The sequence below is a fragment of the Lytechinus pictus genome, chromosome 3, assembly GCF_037042905.1.
Source record: "Lytechinus pictus isolate F3 Inbred chromosome 3, Lp3.0, whole genome shotgun sequence".
NCBI lineage: Eukaryota > Metazoa > Echinodermata > Echinoidea > Temnopleuroida > Toxopneustidae > Lytechinus > Lytechinus pictus.
In genome coordinates, this window is record NC_087247.1 from 74,230,373 (window position 1) to 74,244,877 (window position 14,505).

Here is a 14,505-nt window from a genome sequence, read left to right on the forward strand (position 1 = left end):
ATCGTGTTACTGGATACATATACATGTACTATAATGTATTTATGTACAGTTTGATGAATATTTTATACCCTGTGCAATTCAAAGAATGAAGAATAGTATAAATACAAATGGAAAGTATGATATTTGAGGATATCAATTTATTTAATTTTGTATTCAAAAACAGAATTTATCACTTTTTGTGAAAAATTGAAAATTCCCAAAATTCCCGGCAGCTGAAAATTCCCAAAACTTTCCATGGAAATTTTCCAAAATTTCTGGAAAGTTTCCAGCCCTTTGCAACCCTAGTTATATCCCCCTATATTACATGTATGCCCTAAGTTACCGAAGTAAAGCTTGATGCTGGCTAGATTTACTGTAAAAAGCCTATTAATGTTTACTTTGGCCAAATTTCTAAAGCTACTGTCACATAAATAGAATTTAATTTCAAAATCATTTTAAAAGTTCAAATTTTTATGGCTTGTTTCGCTCGCTGGCGACTTTACAAATTTTAGCACATTGCTCTGTTGTGCTGCCTCAAAATATTTTGTTTATAATCTGCAACTGCATCGAATTTAATATGTGTTGTGTCCATGTATGTACCCACGATTTGATAAATATTTGCCATCTTCAATGTTTGAAAATATCACGAGGTTCCGGGTTATGTGGACCAGTGGCAGCACCAAGGGGGAGGCACAGGGTAAATGTCATAAGCATCCTCTTAAAACTGCAAAGTGCTCCAAAACAGCTGTTGACTGAGATAAGTTCACTTGGGGCTTAAAAATCCAATGTTCAAGTCAATATGCTTCTCGCGATTAGAGTTTTCATTATTTGTTTTTAGTGAGATACACATCCTGCGTATTCATAATTTTCATAAATCAAACATTTTCAGCTAGCACTATGTGCTCGCATCAATTATTCAATTACATGTAGATAGTCATCCATTATGGGAAGAAATATTTGAAGAAAAATTAATATTGAATACATTCAGCTTACTACCTTTCCGAAAAATATGCTGGAAAATAGTGAATTTTTATGACAAACAGATCAGGATCAGCCAGGTTCTTCTTCAATCGCCGTCAGCGCAGCTACAACTGAGCGTACAAACGTGCCAGCCAATCCACTAGCACGTCCGTACGTTCAGCTGTAGCTGAAGGCGATGGAAGTTATATGTTAAAATTCTAAACTCCGTCATGTTGAAAAACGAAGCTATCAATTCATGATTCCAAGAAGAAAATATGAGCAAAGTTTTGCTTTAGAAAGTTTATCAAAGTTACTTAAAGTTTAAGGTTCACTTGCTCGTGAACTTTTTTAAATTTGGCTCTTAAGCATACAATATGCCATGTTCTGCCATCTCATATTCTGCCATCTCATATTCCTTGTCTCTTATACAGGTATTAGTGTGTTATCAGTCCAATTGCAAAGGTTTGTGTTTAAAAATCCATTGATTTTCTTTCATATCTATAAATGGTTTTTCTTGCAGATCTCTTATTTCACACTTTTTTTGGGAGATGTATCATGTCTGTTAAACCCCTTTCACCAAGGGAATCTGGAAAATTCATTGCAGAACACAGTCAAGATGTAACTATTAATCAGGATGCTGCTAAGAAAGTTGGAAAACAGGTAAAAATACAATTGTTTTATTTTAGATGTACAGCTTTTAAATAATTTTCAGTTTGACACTCATACTTGCATACAAATTATAATTGAGTTACATAATAAGAAGTGATCCATCTTTTGCTCATCCACCTAAAGGGCCAGATGGGCTTATGCCACGGCGTGGCGTCCGTCGTCTGTCGCCCATCCACAATTTTGAAATGTTCTTCTTCGTCATTTCAATTCTGTTTGCTTTATACGATAGCACGAGGTGGGGGATTCAAAACTTCTACACAGAATTTTGAAACTCATTAAATATGCTAATTTATGCGCCTTTTTTTTGCCTTAGAGACCTCCCTAAATCCGGAACACTGCTCAATGTACCCCCTATCTCAGGTGAGCTCTCATTCAAACAAAAGGTCCGTACTATACTTTTCAAAATGAAATAATCCTGAATTCAGGATTATTCAGGCTCATTCGAATAAGCTTTCAAAACTAGCAGGAATTTCAGGAATTTTATCCCGGGATTTGCTCAATTTTTCTATGTTATTCAAAATATTTTATAACCCCCTTTTAAAATTTCTCAGGAGTCCAAAAAGAGAGATAAAAAAAAAACTTTTTAAAGAAATCTCTGGGTGAAAATACAAATACACCCCCCTTTTTCTACAATTCGCAGGCCGGACTTGTCCCACGAAACAGTACCCCTTTACCAGACATTTTGGGAACACGCATGCGGTCCTTCCGACCCCGGAGTGAGGGGGCCGGGTAGGTGGGGATTCAAAAAGTCTACACAGAATTTTGAAATTTTTACTAGAAATTGTTTTATGCTAATTTATGCGAAATTACACATTTTTTTATGTCACATAAACTGCTTCTTCGTCTTTATGTGTTGACCGATTATGATTTTTTTTTTCTATGATCTGGTAGAGCTTCATGAGGTTCACGAAACTTGTACTCAGAATTTCAAAATTTTGAATAGGAAATTATTTAAGCTAATTTATGTGAAATTCATTAATCACAGAAAATGCCTCTTCTCTATATGTTTACCAAATTTCAAAATGGTTCTTCTTCTTCATTTCAAGTCAGATTTCAGTTCTGTTTGCTTTATATGGTAGCATTAGGTCGGGATTCAAAAATTCTACACAGAATTTTGAAACTCATGAAATATGCTAATTTGTGTGCATTTTTCAAAATTCACAAAAATACTTCTTTATTTATTGACCGATTTTGATTTTGGTTTTGCTTCCTTCTGGTAGCGCTTCATGAGGTTCACCAAAATTTTACAAAGAATTTCGAAATTTTGACTAGAAAATTTGTTATGCTAATTTATGTGAAATTAATTTATGCATGTTTTCAAAAATTCACATAAAATGCTTCTTCTTCTTTTATTGTTGACCAATTTTGATTTTTTTTTCTTCCATCTGGTAGAACTTCATGAGGTTCACCAAACTTCTACACAGAATTATGAAATTTTGAATAGAAAATTATTTATGCTAATTTATGCAAAATTTATTCATAATAAAAAAACGTTTCTTCTTTATTTGTTGACCAATTTAGATTTTTTTTCATCCACTGGTAGAGCTACATGAGGGTCACCAAATTTCAACACAGAATTTTGAAACTCATTTAAATATGCTAATTTATGCATATTTTTCAAAACTCACAAAAAATACTTGTCTATTTGTTGACTGATTTTGATTTTTATGTTCCATCTAAGAGCTAAATGAGGTTCACCAAGGTTCAACACAGAATTTAGAAATTTCGACTAGGAAATCTATGCTATTTTATACAGAATTTATTCATAAATAAAAAAAAATGCTTCTCCTATGTCATTTCTTCATCAATTTCAATCCTGTTTCCTCAATTTACATGTCACCAATATAATTCACTACAGTGTCAACTGGGCTGAAATAAAAAATTGTGTTAAATTTCTTTCCGAGATGCCGGATGAGCTTCACATCATTGATGTGCTAGTTTTTTTTTTACTTAAAAAACAGCAAGAGTAATGATAAAGGAAATAAGATGGGCCAAAGAAATCTCCAAAGCGAATGAGAGAGAAATTGAGTCAACAGGGTAGCCACAGCCAGACTGAGACTTACATAGCTTTTGATTAATTTAAGCCATGTATGTGCTTTAGATGGTGCTTTGTCACACTGCTACATTGTACCTCCTGACAAACCCCATGCAAAACAGGGCCTACAAAGAGCTTCAAACCAAAACTTCACATTAGGTAATTTCAAGTTCAATGTTGGTGTTGAGAGCATGCAAATGTTGCTGAACCGAGCTCCAACATCGAGCTGGGTACAGAGGAACAATACCAATCGCATTATTGATAGCCTACGACATCACGCCAGTGATGCTGATCACCTTACCTTTACACAAGAAAGTCTTGATGATGAAAGTTAAATCGGGGAGAAATTGCAGCAAAATCTTGTACAGAATGCAAAGGCTAAAATCACTGCAAGAATCCAAAAGAAAAAATATCACCTTCCATCAAAACGTATAAAGTCCTAATGATTTGCACGCCAGTCATCTTAACTGTAAATCTTATTTTACCGGGATGTTTCATCAACACCAACACTGAACTTAAAATTACGATTTTCCCAATCCCTGGGGATTGGTGTTGGTGAATGGAGAAATTACACATAGTCAACGCCAGCTGTACTGCTCGGTTCAGCAGAAAACATTTAACACCAATGTTCAACACGAGCTGTCGGAAATATGTTGTATTTTCCAAGGTTAATCCCAAAACCATCATGATTTCAAGTATTGTGTTGGTGTTGTCACAACACCAGATTTCAACACCATACTTGAAATCACCTATTGTGGTGTGCTTCTTTAAACCAGTACATGTAGTTGTAAAGGTCGATCCCCAGATGTAAATAATCATTATTGAATTCATCGTAGAAACAACCGCACTAACAAAGTCTGACACTCACATAGTTGGTGTCAGGAAAGGGATGTAAAAATAGAATACTCTACATAATCACATTCAAGTGGGTATGTTTGTGAATTACATTTTACCAATAAATGGGACAAAAGGGGTACAGACATATTTTGGGCATCATCGATTTTGCCGCCTTTTCAGATGCTGAATAGTATATTGACCATCCTAATTTTGTGGGAAAAACATCCCTGGTGTAATAGCGGAATTGGTACACCTCTGTCCTATAAAGGAGATTACAGATCAATGCAGATAGAACATTGAACATCTAGAGATTCTGAAAGAGCACTATATCTGACACAGCATCACCTCGACTCATTACTGGAGCATCGTCGTTCTTAAGATTTTTCTTTGGGTTGTTTATAAATTACATTGTACATTAGGCCTAGTTGATGATCTATGCAATCCATGCTTATATTAGATTTTATTATATGTTTGAATAGATATGGGAGAGCTTAGAGAAAGAGAGGTACAGCATCAAATCATGGAAAGAGCACACTCTTCATCCAAAGACAATGACAGACGCTACAGTTGACTGGTAGGTTCTTTCACAACTTTTAAATATCTTTTTGATAATGATAATTGTACTTTTATGCACCTTTCACTAGGCGCTCTTCAGTAATGCATGTAATAACCTGACTTTAGCAGAACAGATGTTACATGCACTGCATCTTAGTGAATTAATTCCTGCCAGATATCCATTTACTTCACATGGGTTTTCAGATTAATTTAGATAAACCTATTAATAAACAAGACAAAAATAGAAATAATGGTTTTGAGATATTAAGATTGATTTTGTAAAAAACTTATTTACCTATGATCTATCTATTTTTCGAAATAAATAAAAATAAGTAAAAATGAATAAAACAAGTTAAAAGCAATTGAAATATAAGAGTAAATTATTTTTGATATTTCGAGCATAGCCCCTTATCAGTCTGTGTATGTACCTTTTATCTATCTTTTCATCTGTCTATTAATCAATCCTTGGTATCTGTATCTATTGAGATATGTAAATGTCTTTATTAAAAATTTTGATGCATTAAGTAGATCGGGTCTGTAGACATCCACAATACCACAATATTCAATGATACAATTTTCAAAGTCAATCACAACAAAAAGTTAGCATAACACTGAAACTTTCAACAAAATTAGATGAAAAATAAGAAAGATAACAAATAATATTCACAGTATAGTGATAGACAAATGAGAGAGTCAATAATGTCAGTCACTCACTTTCACATTATTGATTAAGGGAAATTTGAAAATATAAAAGCTTTCTTATTTGACATGGAAGCGTTGTGGTGTAGTGGTTCTGACTCTCGCCCTGTAATCAGAGGGACGTGTGTTCAAATCCCACCATGATCTAGCGTCCTTTGGCAATCCTCAATTTGCCATTCTTCTCCAGGTGTTACTTTGGGTACTGGTAGGAAGCAACTGTCATTGTGGTTGATTTAGCAAGTGTGCGCCCAACAGGCTGCAAAAAAAGCTATGAATCCAGTGACCGGGTAATAATAATTGTGAAGCGCTTTGAGCATTCGTAGATTGATACCACTGTATATGAAAGCCAATTATTATTATATTAATTATTATGCAATTTCAACATTATTCCTTTTTTATTTGTCTCTTTTTATTCAAATCAACTTTGGGTGGGCTTTCCCTGTAAAGTAAATATTAATTCAGTGTTGAAGTCTCTTTTTCACCTCTTGTTTTATTTTTCAGGATATTTGTCATGGACACACTGAATTTCTCATTTTGGAGTGAGACTAATGAGAAGCGTTTTCTGGTGCGATACAAAGATGAGAATCACAGTGGATACTGGTCCATGTGTGCAGCTCTGATGAGGGCATGTGATGTAAGTTATATTATTATCTATCAAGGGTGTTTTAGCTGTGCATTGAAGATATACATTTTGGTCTTCATGAGATACCATAAATATTTCACTTATTAGAGCAAAGATTTTACTCATGTAAGATTCATGCAATATTGGTCCCAACCCCTGGAATACTCCATTCTAAACCTAGGGACAGTGATTTTCCGTTTCAAAAAATTGCCTTTTCCGTTTCAGAAAATCTCAAATTCCGTTTCAGCATGTCAGAAAACGGAAATTCCGTTTCCCCATATACACTTTGTACACACGGAAAAGTGACAATTTCGTTTATACATTGAATAGCAAAATCAACACGTACCATACACTCGCACTGGTCTAAATTTGTATCTGCTACTGTACCAACAACACAATAGAATCCGTTCTAATCGGATCTATGCGGGTGCATAAAATATTTTTCCAACCCCATTTAGCATGCATACACCCTCACCTTTCACATTGTTAGCATTATTTCACGGTGAAATGATATTTCATCGTTAATTTGGGTTTTTTTTGGACATCGTTATCATCCGTCAATGGCTTTTGCCAATCCGCCATCTTGGATTCTAAGACCACGATATCGTGCTGTTACATCTTCAAACGTAGAGGGCAGCAACACACGACCGTGTAGTGAACGATATGTGTGCATGTGAAGCCCAACCCGGCCGGCCGGGTACGGGTACGGTGCGGGGTACAATCGAGTGTGCTGATGTCGAGTGCAGTCACGATGTGTGAATTGTCATGAAAGTAGCGAAGTGAGATCGTGTTTCTGGGGTTTTGTGACCATTTAATATTCTCATTTTGTTGTGATTTTGGAGTAATTTCTGTTGCTATTCTGTGTATTTTGAGGGAAAATACGTTTTCCGTGATTTTCCGTTTGAAATGCCACTTTCCGTTTCAAAAGGCCCTTTCCGTGAATTCCGTCCGTTTTCCGCGATTGCGGAAAATCACTGTCCCTATAAACCATGCAATGCCATATTTATTCTGCTCATATAGCATAAATTGAAATTCAAGAAGTTCATAATTTTCTGGAAATGTAAATTAGAATTTAAATGTTTACACCTGTGGAATAAGTCTTATCATTTTTTTAAGGGTTGTAAATACCTTGCAGTGATATGCAATTCTAAATTCATGGGCAGAAACTGAGATATTAATTATTCTATAAATCAAAACTTAAATAAAATCCTATTTTAGATTAAATTTGGAGATTACTATGATGTCTCTTTTATTGGAGGGTGGGGCATTATATCGCTGTAAAATTGATGGACATCATTAAGAATGAATGAATGATTAAAAGGTATGGTGTGTTTATATTTGTTCACACTGTCGGGTTTGATATTTCTGATGTATTTGTGTAAATGTGTCAACTTGTGATTATATTTTCTGAAACTAGGAAGGCATTCCTATTACTACTCCATCCTACTACTCTAAGATCACTTTGGATGAATTGAGGCATGTCTTTCGTTCAGAGACAGATACTGGTATCCACCTCCTTGATAAGAGGCTAGAGAATCTACATGATGCAGGCAAAGTACTCCTGGAGGTAAGTTATCTAATTCTATTAAACTCTTTAAAAAAAGGCTAGAGTCTACTTGACATGTCCATAATGTCACCTATCTGTGGATAATGTGAAGTCCAGGTAAAATGGTTACTGCTTACAACTTTTAAAAATCATTATGACATTCTTATAGAGGGGGGCATTATGTTCTGTTCATTTTTCTTTTTTACATTGATGGCTATATGTAGGTACAGTTGCACTCTTGAGGTAGGCAATCTGCCTTAAAGTATTACTTAACTTTTCCTTTTCCACATTAAAAACCCATCTCAGAATGTGGTTGCACAGATGTTTTTGCTTGAGATATAAAAGATTTACAAACTATTGTCTGTAAACAAATAGCATATTCATCATCATGTTATTTACTGATTGGTTTTTATATTTTTTTATTAACAGAAATTTGATGGATCTTTTGTGAATTGCATCAAGGCTAGTGAGAATAGTGCTGTCAAGCTTATAGAAATTGTTACATCAAAATTCTCTTCTTTTCAGGATGTAGCCATTTTCAATGGCACAAAGGGTAAGGCTTTTTATTCATCAAGGAGACAACTAAACTTCACATTCATAAAAAAATGATTAAGAAAATTGTTAATATTACTGTTCTGATTAAACATTTTTATTTCATACTGCTAATGGATGTACATTTTAATGTATTGTGATATATTTTTTAGATATCTGAAAGTATTCTATGGGATTTACCACTGAAGGATAAATTTCCCCCATGAAACTTTGCCAGGATGATGAGCTGAGCTTCATGTAAGAAAATTCCCTCTTAGATGATGTCTTTGAATTTTATCTTTCTCCATTCAGTACTAATATATTTTTAGTTATGATAACCCATATTTTATTTGTTGTCTTACTTGAATCAAATAAAATGAATCCTGAATTTTGATTTATTTTCCACCTTTTTTTGCAGTATCTCTTTATAAGAGAGCACAGATCCTTGTTGCAGATATTTGGGCATGTTTTGAAGGACAGGGTCATGGCCAATTTACCGATATAGACACCTTGACAATGTTTGCAGATTACAGGTATAAACAAGAATCATAATACTTCTTTTGATTAAAGAAACTTGCTCATCTGTAAAGTAATGAATATATTGATTTGGGGGGGGGGGGCATATTATGCAAGGTTGTTCTCTATTACACTTCAATTTGAATTTATCTTTGAATAAACAGTAGGGCTCTGAAATAATGAAGCCATCACACCTTTTCTCATAGGCGGGGAGTGGGGGGGGGGGGAAGCATATTGTGCAATTAGTCCACAATGACCACATTCAAATTTCATTTTAGTATCAATAAAAACTAGAAGTGCTCGGTGGTTCGCAGGGCCGAGCACATGTTTCCCCCTCACCTACCCCATCATCCCTCATTGCGATATATAGAGCTCATACATGAATTTGACAAATAAATACAATTATCATGGCAACAATGACCCTGCTGACATGTTGTCTCTGGGTATCAAATTTGATGACAATATGACGCAGCAACGTGACTCTGGAGAACCTAGAGTATTCTTTAGTAACACCTGTTGGGAATTACAAATATAGAGTAATCTGGATATATTTGGAAACCTAACCCTCTTTCAATCTCTGATTTGGATGAAGTTGGGACAAATATGTATAATATGGCAATAGATGATCACAGATTTCAATGCAGACAATTTTTGGGGTATTGTTTTTTTCACTTCTGAAGTTGTGGTATTATGTTGTTGTGTTAACCTGCAGAGTGGGTTTGATGACAAATGCTGTGATGGAAAATGCTCTGGCAAGGAATCGTAGTGTTGAAGCTAAGCTTTTTCGGTATACCGGTATTAGTAATGCCGTTCGGTATGAACGTCATACCGGTATGGATACCGCCGTTAAAATTTCAATACCGAAATACCGTCATACCGAAAGTTGAAAATATCATACCGGTATTTTCTTCTGTATTGTTGTCCATGGGTATTTTTATAGTAAAATTAAGCCAAAACAATAAGTTGTTTGGCTCTCTCAACGTACTTAATGAAATCAGAGTCCGATAATCTAACCTCGAAATGAACACATCGCCCCTGAACTAATGTCTGAGCTCCGCTAGCCGCTGCATAAGGCCTCGGCCCCACCGCTAGTGCATGTCAGCTCCATGCACTTGTGTACACAGCTTGAACAAACGAAGCCGATCGAGACGGGGAGCATTTCATGGAGATTCTCTCAGTGGTTTCAACAACAGACTTGCTTTCCGCTAATCACATGCTAGGGTTTGTAATAACTTGTAACATCCCTCTACAAACAAATAAAATCACTGACAAAACTCTTCTTGAAACACTCCCTAGCCTGCCTTTTGACCACGTGGTGTAATGCGGGCTTCAACAAAGTACCAACCTTGAGGCGTTGACAGAGGGATTAACACTTGTTTTTCTTATGCAATTTTTTTCTCGGACTGCTCTTAATTTGTTTCAATGGGGTTTCCACTGAGTTTTTATTTTATTTATTTTTTTTTTTTTTGGGGGGGGGGGTTGCTGGGCATTGACAGACAAACCACAATGATTAACACTTTTTTCTTTCTGCAAGTTTTTTTCTCGGACTGCTCTTATGACAAGTTTACCTGCTACAAAAGTCGTCTGACCCCCACCCCCCAAAAAACAGTAAATAAATGAATACATAGATATATGGAAAAAATAAATAAATATAAAATGAAACCTTAAAAAAGACAGAAAATGTTGATAAGAAAAAAATGTTACACCATTCCTCTTGGTTTATTTTGAAAATGATCTGTGAAGTGATCGTGAATGGACGGAAGAAAATGGCCGGGAATGTTTGTGTGATTTGTGATGGTCGATGTATCCGTTTGTGCATGTGCGGTCATGAATAAAATAAAATAAACTATTGGATTGATTGTAATTTAAAATTATGATGGACTGGTGGCGAGATAAGATGATGATCAACTCAATTTTGATGTGTGTGAAAGATAGAATTGACATCATTAAAATGAAAGAGTATTGATGACCAGGATTGGGGGGGGGCGATAGAAGAGAGAAATAGAAAAAAGAGGGGAAGATCGAGACTCAGTGAAGAGGAGGATGTTGTTTGTGGTGAGGGGTGGTGATAGGGAGAGGATTTTATGGGCTGGGGAGATAAAGAAAGAAACAAAAAGTGAGAAAAAGGACGCCGGGGAATAAGAAGTCAAGGGGGAGGGTTTTAGACAACATGTGGAGATTCACAAGAGGGAGAAAACATGGCCTGACTGGACGTTAGCTAAAAAAAGAGGGGGGGGGTTCAAAACAATGGACATAAGAAAAGTTATTTAGGAGACGTCAAAATTTCAGGTCAACAAACTTTGAACCATCGACGAACACGTGTTGATGTGAGTGGTAAACAAAAGGGGCGGATCTGGATGTGAATGAGTGGGGCCAGATCGGTGAAAGGAAAATCACGCAATTCACCTTGACTGTTATCAGCAGGGAATTTGGTGCTTGGAACTTGGGGCATGTACACACGTTTAGCAAAGTAAGTAGCAGTGAGTAGGTGCGGTATAGCATTTGGTAACTTGACTAGATCTAGTTGATTTCAGCATGGAGATAGGATTAATTGTACCACATGCTTGCTGAGATAATTTCGCGCACATGCACAGGTAACTCCCTCTCGGTGGGGAGAGAGCAAGATTGTATAAGTTTTGGTAAAGAAAGTAACATGAAAATATGTTTGAGAAAGTTTCTGTCAATGAGAACGGCCCTTGCTGAGCATTCCTCGGCTGACCGCAAGCATCCACTGTTTATCAAGGCCATATGAGGGTTAAACAAACATTGGACACTGTTTGCACAATAAATTGGGAATTTACTCGGTATTAGTCGGTATACAGGTATTGAAGCAATTAGTAATACCGGTATTGAAAATATCAATACCGAAGCGCTCAAAAACCTTAACCCTAATTCTAATCGAAATCTTTAGCCTGCTGTGATTGTAAGATTCAATCATACCTATGAGTTTAACTCTGTCTCTAAAGAGGTATCAATGCAAGAGCATTTGTTGCCAGAGCATATGTCATGTCACCAAAAAGGTGCGATAGTGTACCTTGTGCTATTGAAGTGATGTGGCAGTGACAATCGATGGGGGCATTGCCTCAAGAGCAGCAGTAACTTTGGGTTCACAGTAAAGAGCATCTTCTGTGTAGTCAGTGATGTACAGGCCTTCTAAACTTTTGACATGTCTAAAAGCAACATACTGCATTCCATCTAGAAATGTTCATTTGCAGCTAACTGCACAGGACTGGAGAGTCATCCCTTGTGTCTCGTGTACTGTGCATGCCCAGGCCAGTCAGAGAGGATATTGGTGTCATGTGATCTTGACATTCTGGAATATGAAATGTTCAGTAATTGGTGTAATCTGCACGCAGGTAGGAGGGAGTTGTGTTGGAGGAGTGAGTCATCTGCTGTTGACACCTACATCCTGATTATCAAACTCATACACACTTGGGTTGTCCAAGGTTGGTTTTTGTGGAGGTAATATGCATAACAGTCCCCATTACACCATTGCACAGTCCATCTGCTACATCTGAATTGGTGGTGAGCATGATGCGGGCATTGTTGGCTATCCTGATAGTGGCCTGAAGCATAGTATTGACCTTGGGTGCTGGGCTGTCATGTTTTTTAGTTGAGCCTCCACGGGAGTGAGTGACATCTGATGCATGCACTGTGATAGCACCAGAACGATTGTCTAGCTGGGTGTTGTTGAAATCGCCTACATCTCTGTTGAGTGGATAGATCTGTAAAATGTTGTCTGGAACTTGATGATCCTCAAAGACATGAGAAGTTATTAGGCTTCTCTCAGATTCATTTAAGGTGGATGGTTTTGTCTTGGACCTTATAATATTCAGAAGGTTAGCAAATGTCAAATCAGATTTTTGTCTCATGATCTCTTCAAGCTCCCACAGTGCAAATTGAGTCCATGGTGATTCACAGAGTCTTCCAATATCGATCTTGTACAGTGCTCGGTCTCCTACAGGTGGTATTTGATAAAAATCACCAACAGCAAGTACACTGACGTTGCCAAAAGGATTCTTACTCTGTTCAATTTGTTGGAGTCACTGATCTATATACATGAACATCTTATGTCCCACCATTGAGACTTCATCAATAATCACAATCTGTAGATTAAAGTATTTGCTGCAGAGCTTTGTAAGTTGGTCATCACCAAGGGGTGTGTATTTAGTACTGCGAATGTCGGAGTGGATAGCTAAGGCAGAGTGAATGGCTTGGCCACCAATGTGGAATGCTGCAGTTCCAGTGTAAGCAACAAGCAAGACAGTGATGTCATCAGCACTGTTTGTGAGAGGTGACAATAGACGATTAACTTGATACTGGAAACCATTGATGACATGCGATTTTCCAGTTCCTGCTCCACCAGTGACAAAAATATGAAATGGTTTAACAGTTTTTCCAGTCACTTTGTCGACACTCCACTGATGCAAATGCAAAAAGAGCTCTTGCTGTCAATGAACTTTCCATGACTGGCACTGTGCTGTGTTGTACACATAATAACTTTCTAGTTCTTCGAGGTGGGATCACCAAATTCATACCAGAGGTCCATCTCCTGAAGGCACAGGTCAAGTTTGAATATGAGTCGAATTTGAATAAGGTCAAAGGTCAATGAACTTTCCATGACTGGCACTGTGCTGTGTTGTACACACAATAACTTTCTATAGCTTCGAGGTGAGATCGCCAAATTCATAACAGAGGTCCATCTCTTGAAGGTGCCGGTCAAGTTCAAATGTGAGCTGAATTTGAATAAGGTCAAAGGTCAATGAACTTTCCATGACTGGCACTGTGCTGTGCTGTACACACAATAACGTTCTATATCTTCGAGGTAGGATTGCCAAATTCATACAAGAGGTCCATCTTTTTGAAGGTGCAGGTCAAGTTCGAATGTGAGTTGAATTTGATTAAGGTCAAAGGTCAATGAACTTTCCATGACTGGCACTATGCTGTATTGTACACATAATAACTTTTTATATCTTCGAGGTAGGATTGCCAAATTCATACAAGAGGTCCATCTTTTTGAAGGTGCAGGTCAAGTTCGAATGTGAGTTGAATTTGATTAAGGTCAAAGGTCAATGAACTTTCCATGACTGGCACTGTGCTGTATTGTACACATAATAACTTTTTATATCTTCGAGGTAGGATTGCCAAATTCATACAAGAGGTCCATCTCTTGAAGGTGCAGGTCAGGTTCGAATGTGAGTTGAATTTGATTAAGGTCAAAGGTCAATGAACTTTCACACTACTCTGTTCCTCTAATGACATGAACTTTATAATTTTATACTTTTTAACACTAACATTTTACTTCAGAACTCAGTACTCTCTATACCTGAACCAGATTTTGTATTTTACTTGTTTATTCTTTAAAAACTGTTGTTGTTATTTATTTAATGAGCTATAGTTCTTGGCACCATTTATAATATTCACACAAATTTGCCAATGGTACAATAGAAAAGCTGTCAAAGTTTCTTAAATGTTACCCTTCAGATTTGCTGTATGTGCATGTTCTGGTAATACTGTAGACTGTACAAAACAAATTGAGAAAAGTTATGCCCCTAC

At 36.6% G+C, this 14,505-nt stretch overlaps 1 protein-coding gene across 1 annotated transcript; it reads left to right on the forward strand.

Moving 5' to 3' along the window:
• The first annotated feature begins 1,458 nt into the window (after positions 1 to 1,458).
• Positions 1,459 to 11,860, forward strand: LOC129256096 (queuosine 5'-phosphate N-glycosylase/hydrolase-like). Its single transcript, XM_054894383.2, has 6 exons — positions 1,459 to 1,599; positions 4,960 to 5,054; positions 6,236 to 6,368; positions 7,774 to 7,923; positions 8,332 to 8,455; positions 8,852 to 11,860. The coding sequence occupies exons 1-6, from the start codon at positions 1,495 to 1,497 to the stop codon at positions 8,983 to 8,985; spliced, it is 741 nt and encodes a 246-aa protein (XP_054750358.2). The 5' UTR covers positions 1,459 to 1,494; the 3' UTR covers positions 8,986 to 11,860.
• Positions 11,861 to 14,505: the final 2,645 nt, after the last annotated feature.

What these genes read in the sequence shown, in the direction of transcription:
- LOC129256096 (XM_054894383.2), top strand. Translation starts at nt 1,495, where the DNA reads ATGTCTGTTAAACCCCTTTCACCAAGGGAATCTGGAAAATTCATTGCA. An exon ending in CTAAGAAAGTTGGAAAACAG is followed by an intron (nt 1,600 to 4,959) that starts GTAAAAATACAA and finishes ATGTTTGAATAG; the next exon opens with ATATGGGAGAGCTTAGAGAA. An exon ending in CTCTGATGAGGGCATGTGAT is followed by an intron (nt 6,369 to 7,773) that starts GTAAGTTATATT and finishes TTCTGAAACTAG; the next exon opens with GAAGGCATTCCTATTACTAC.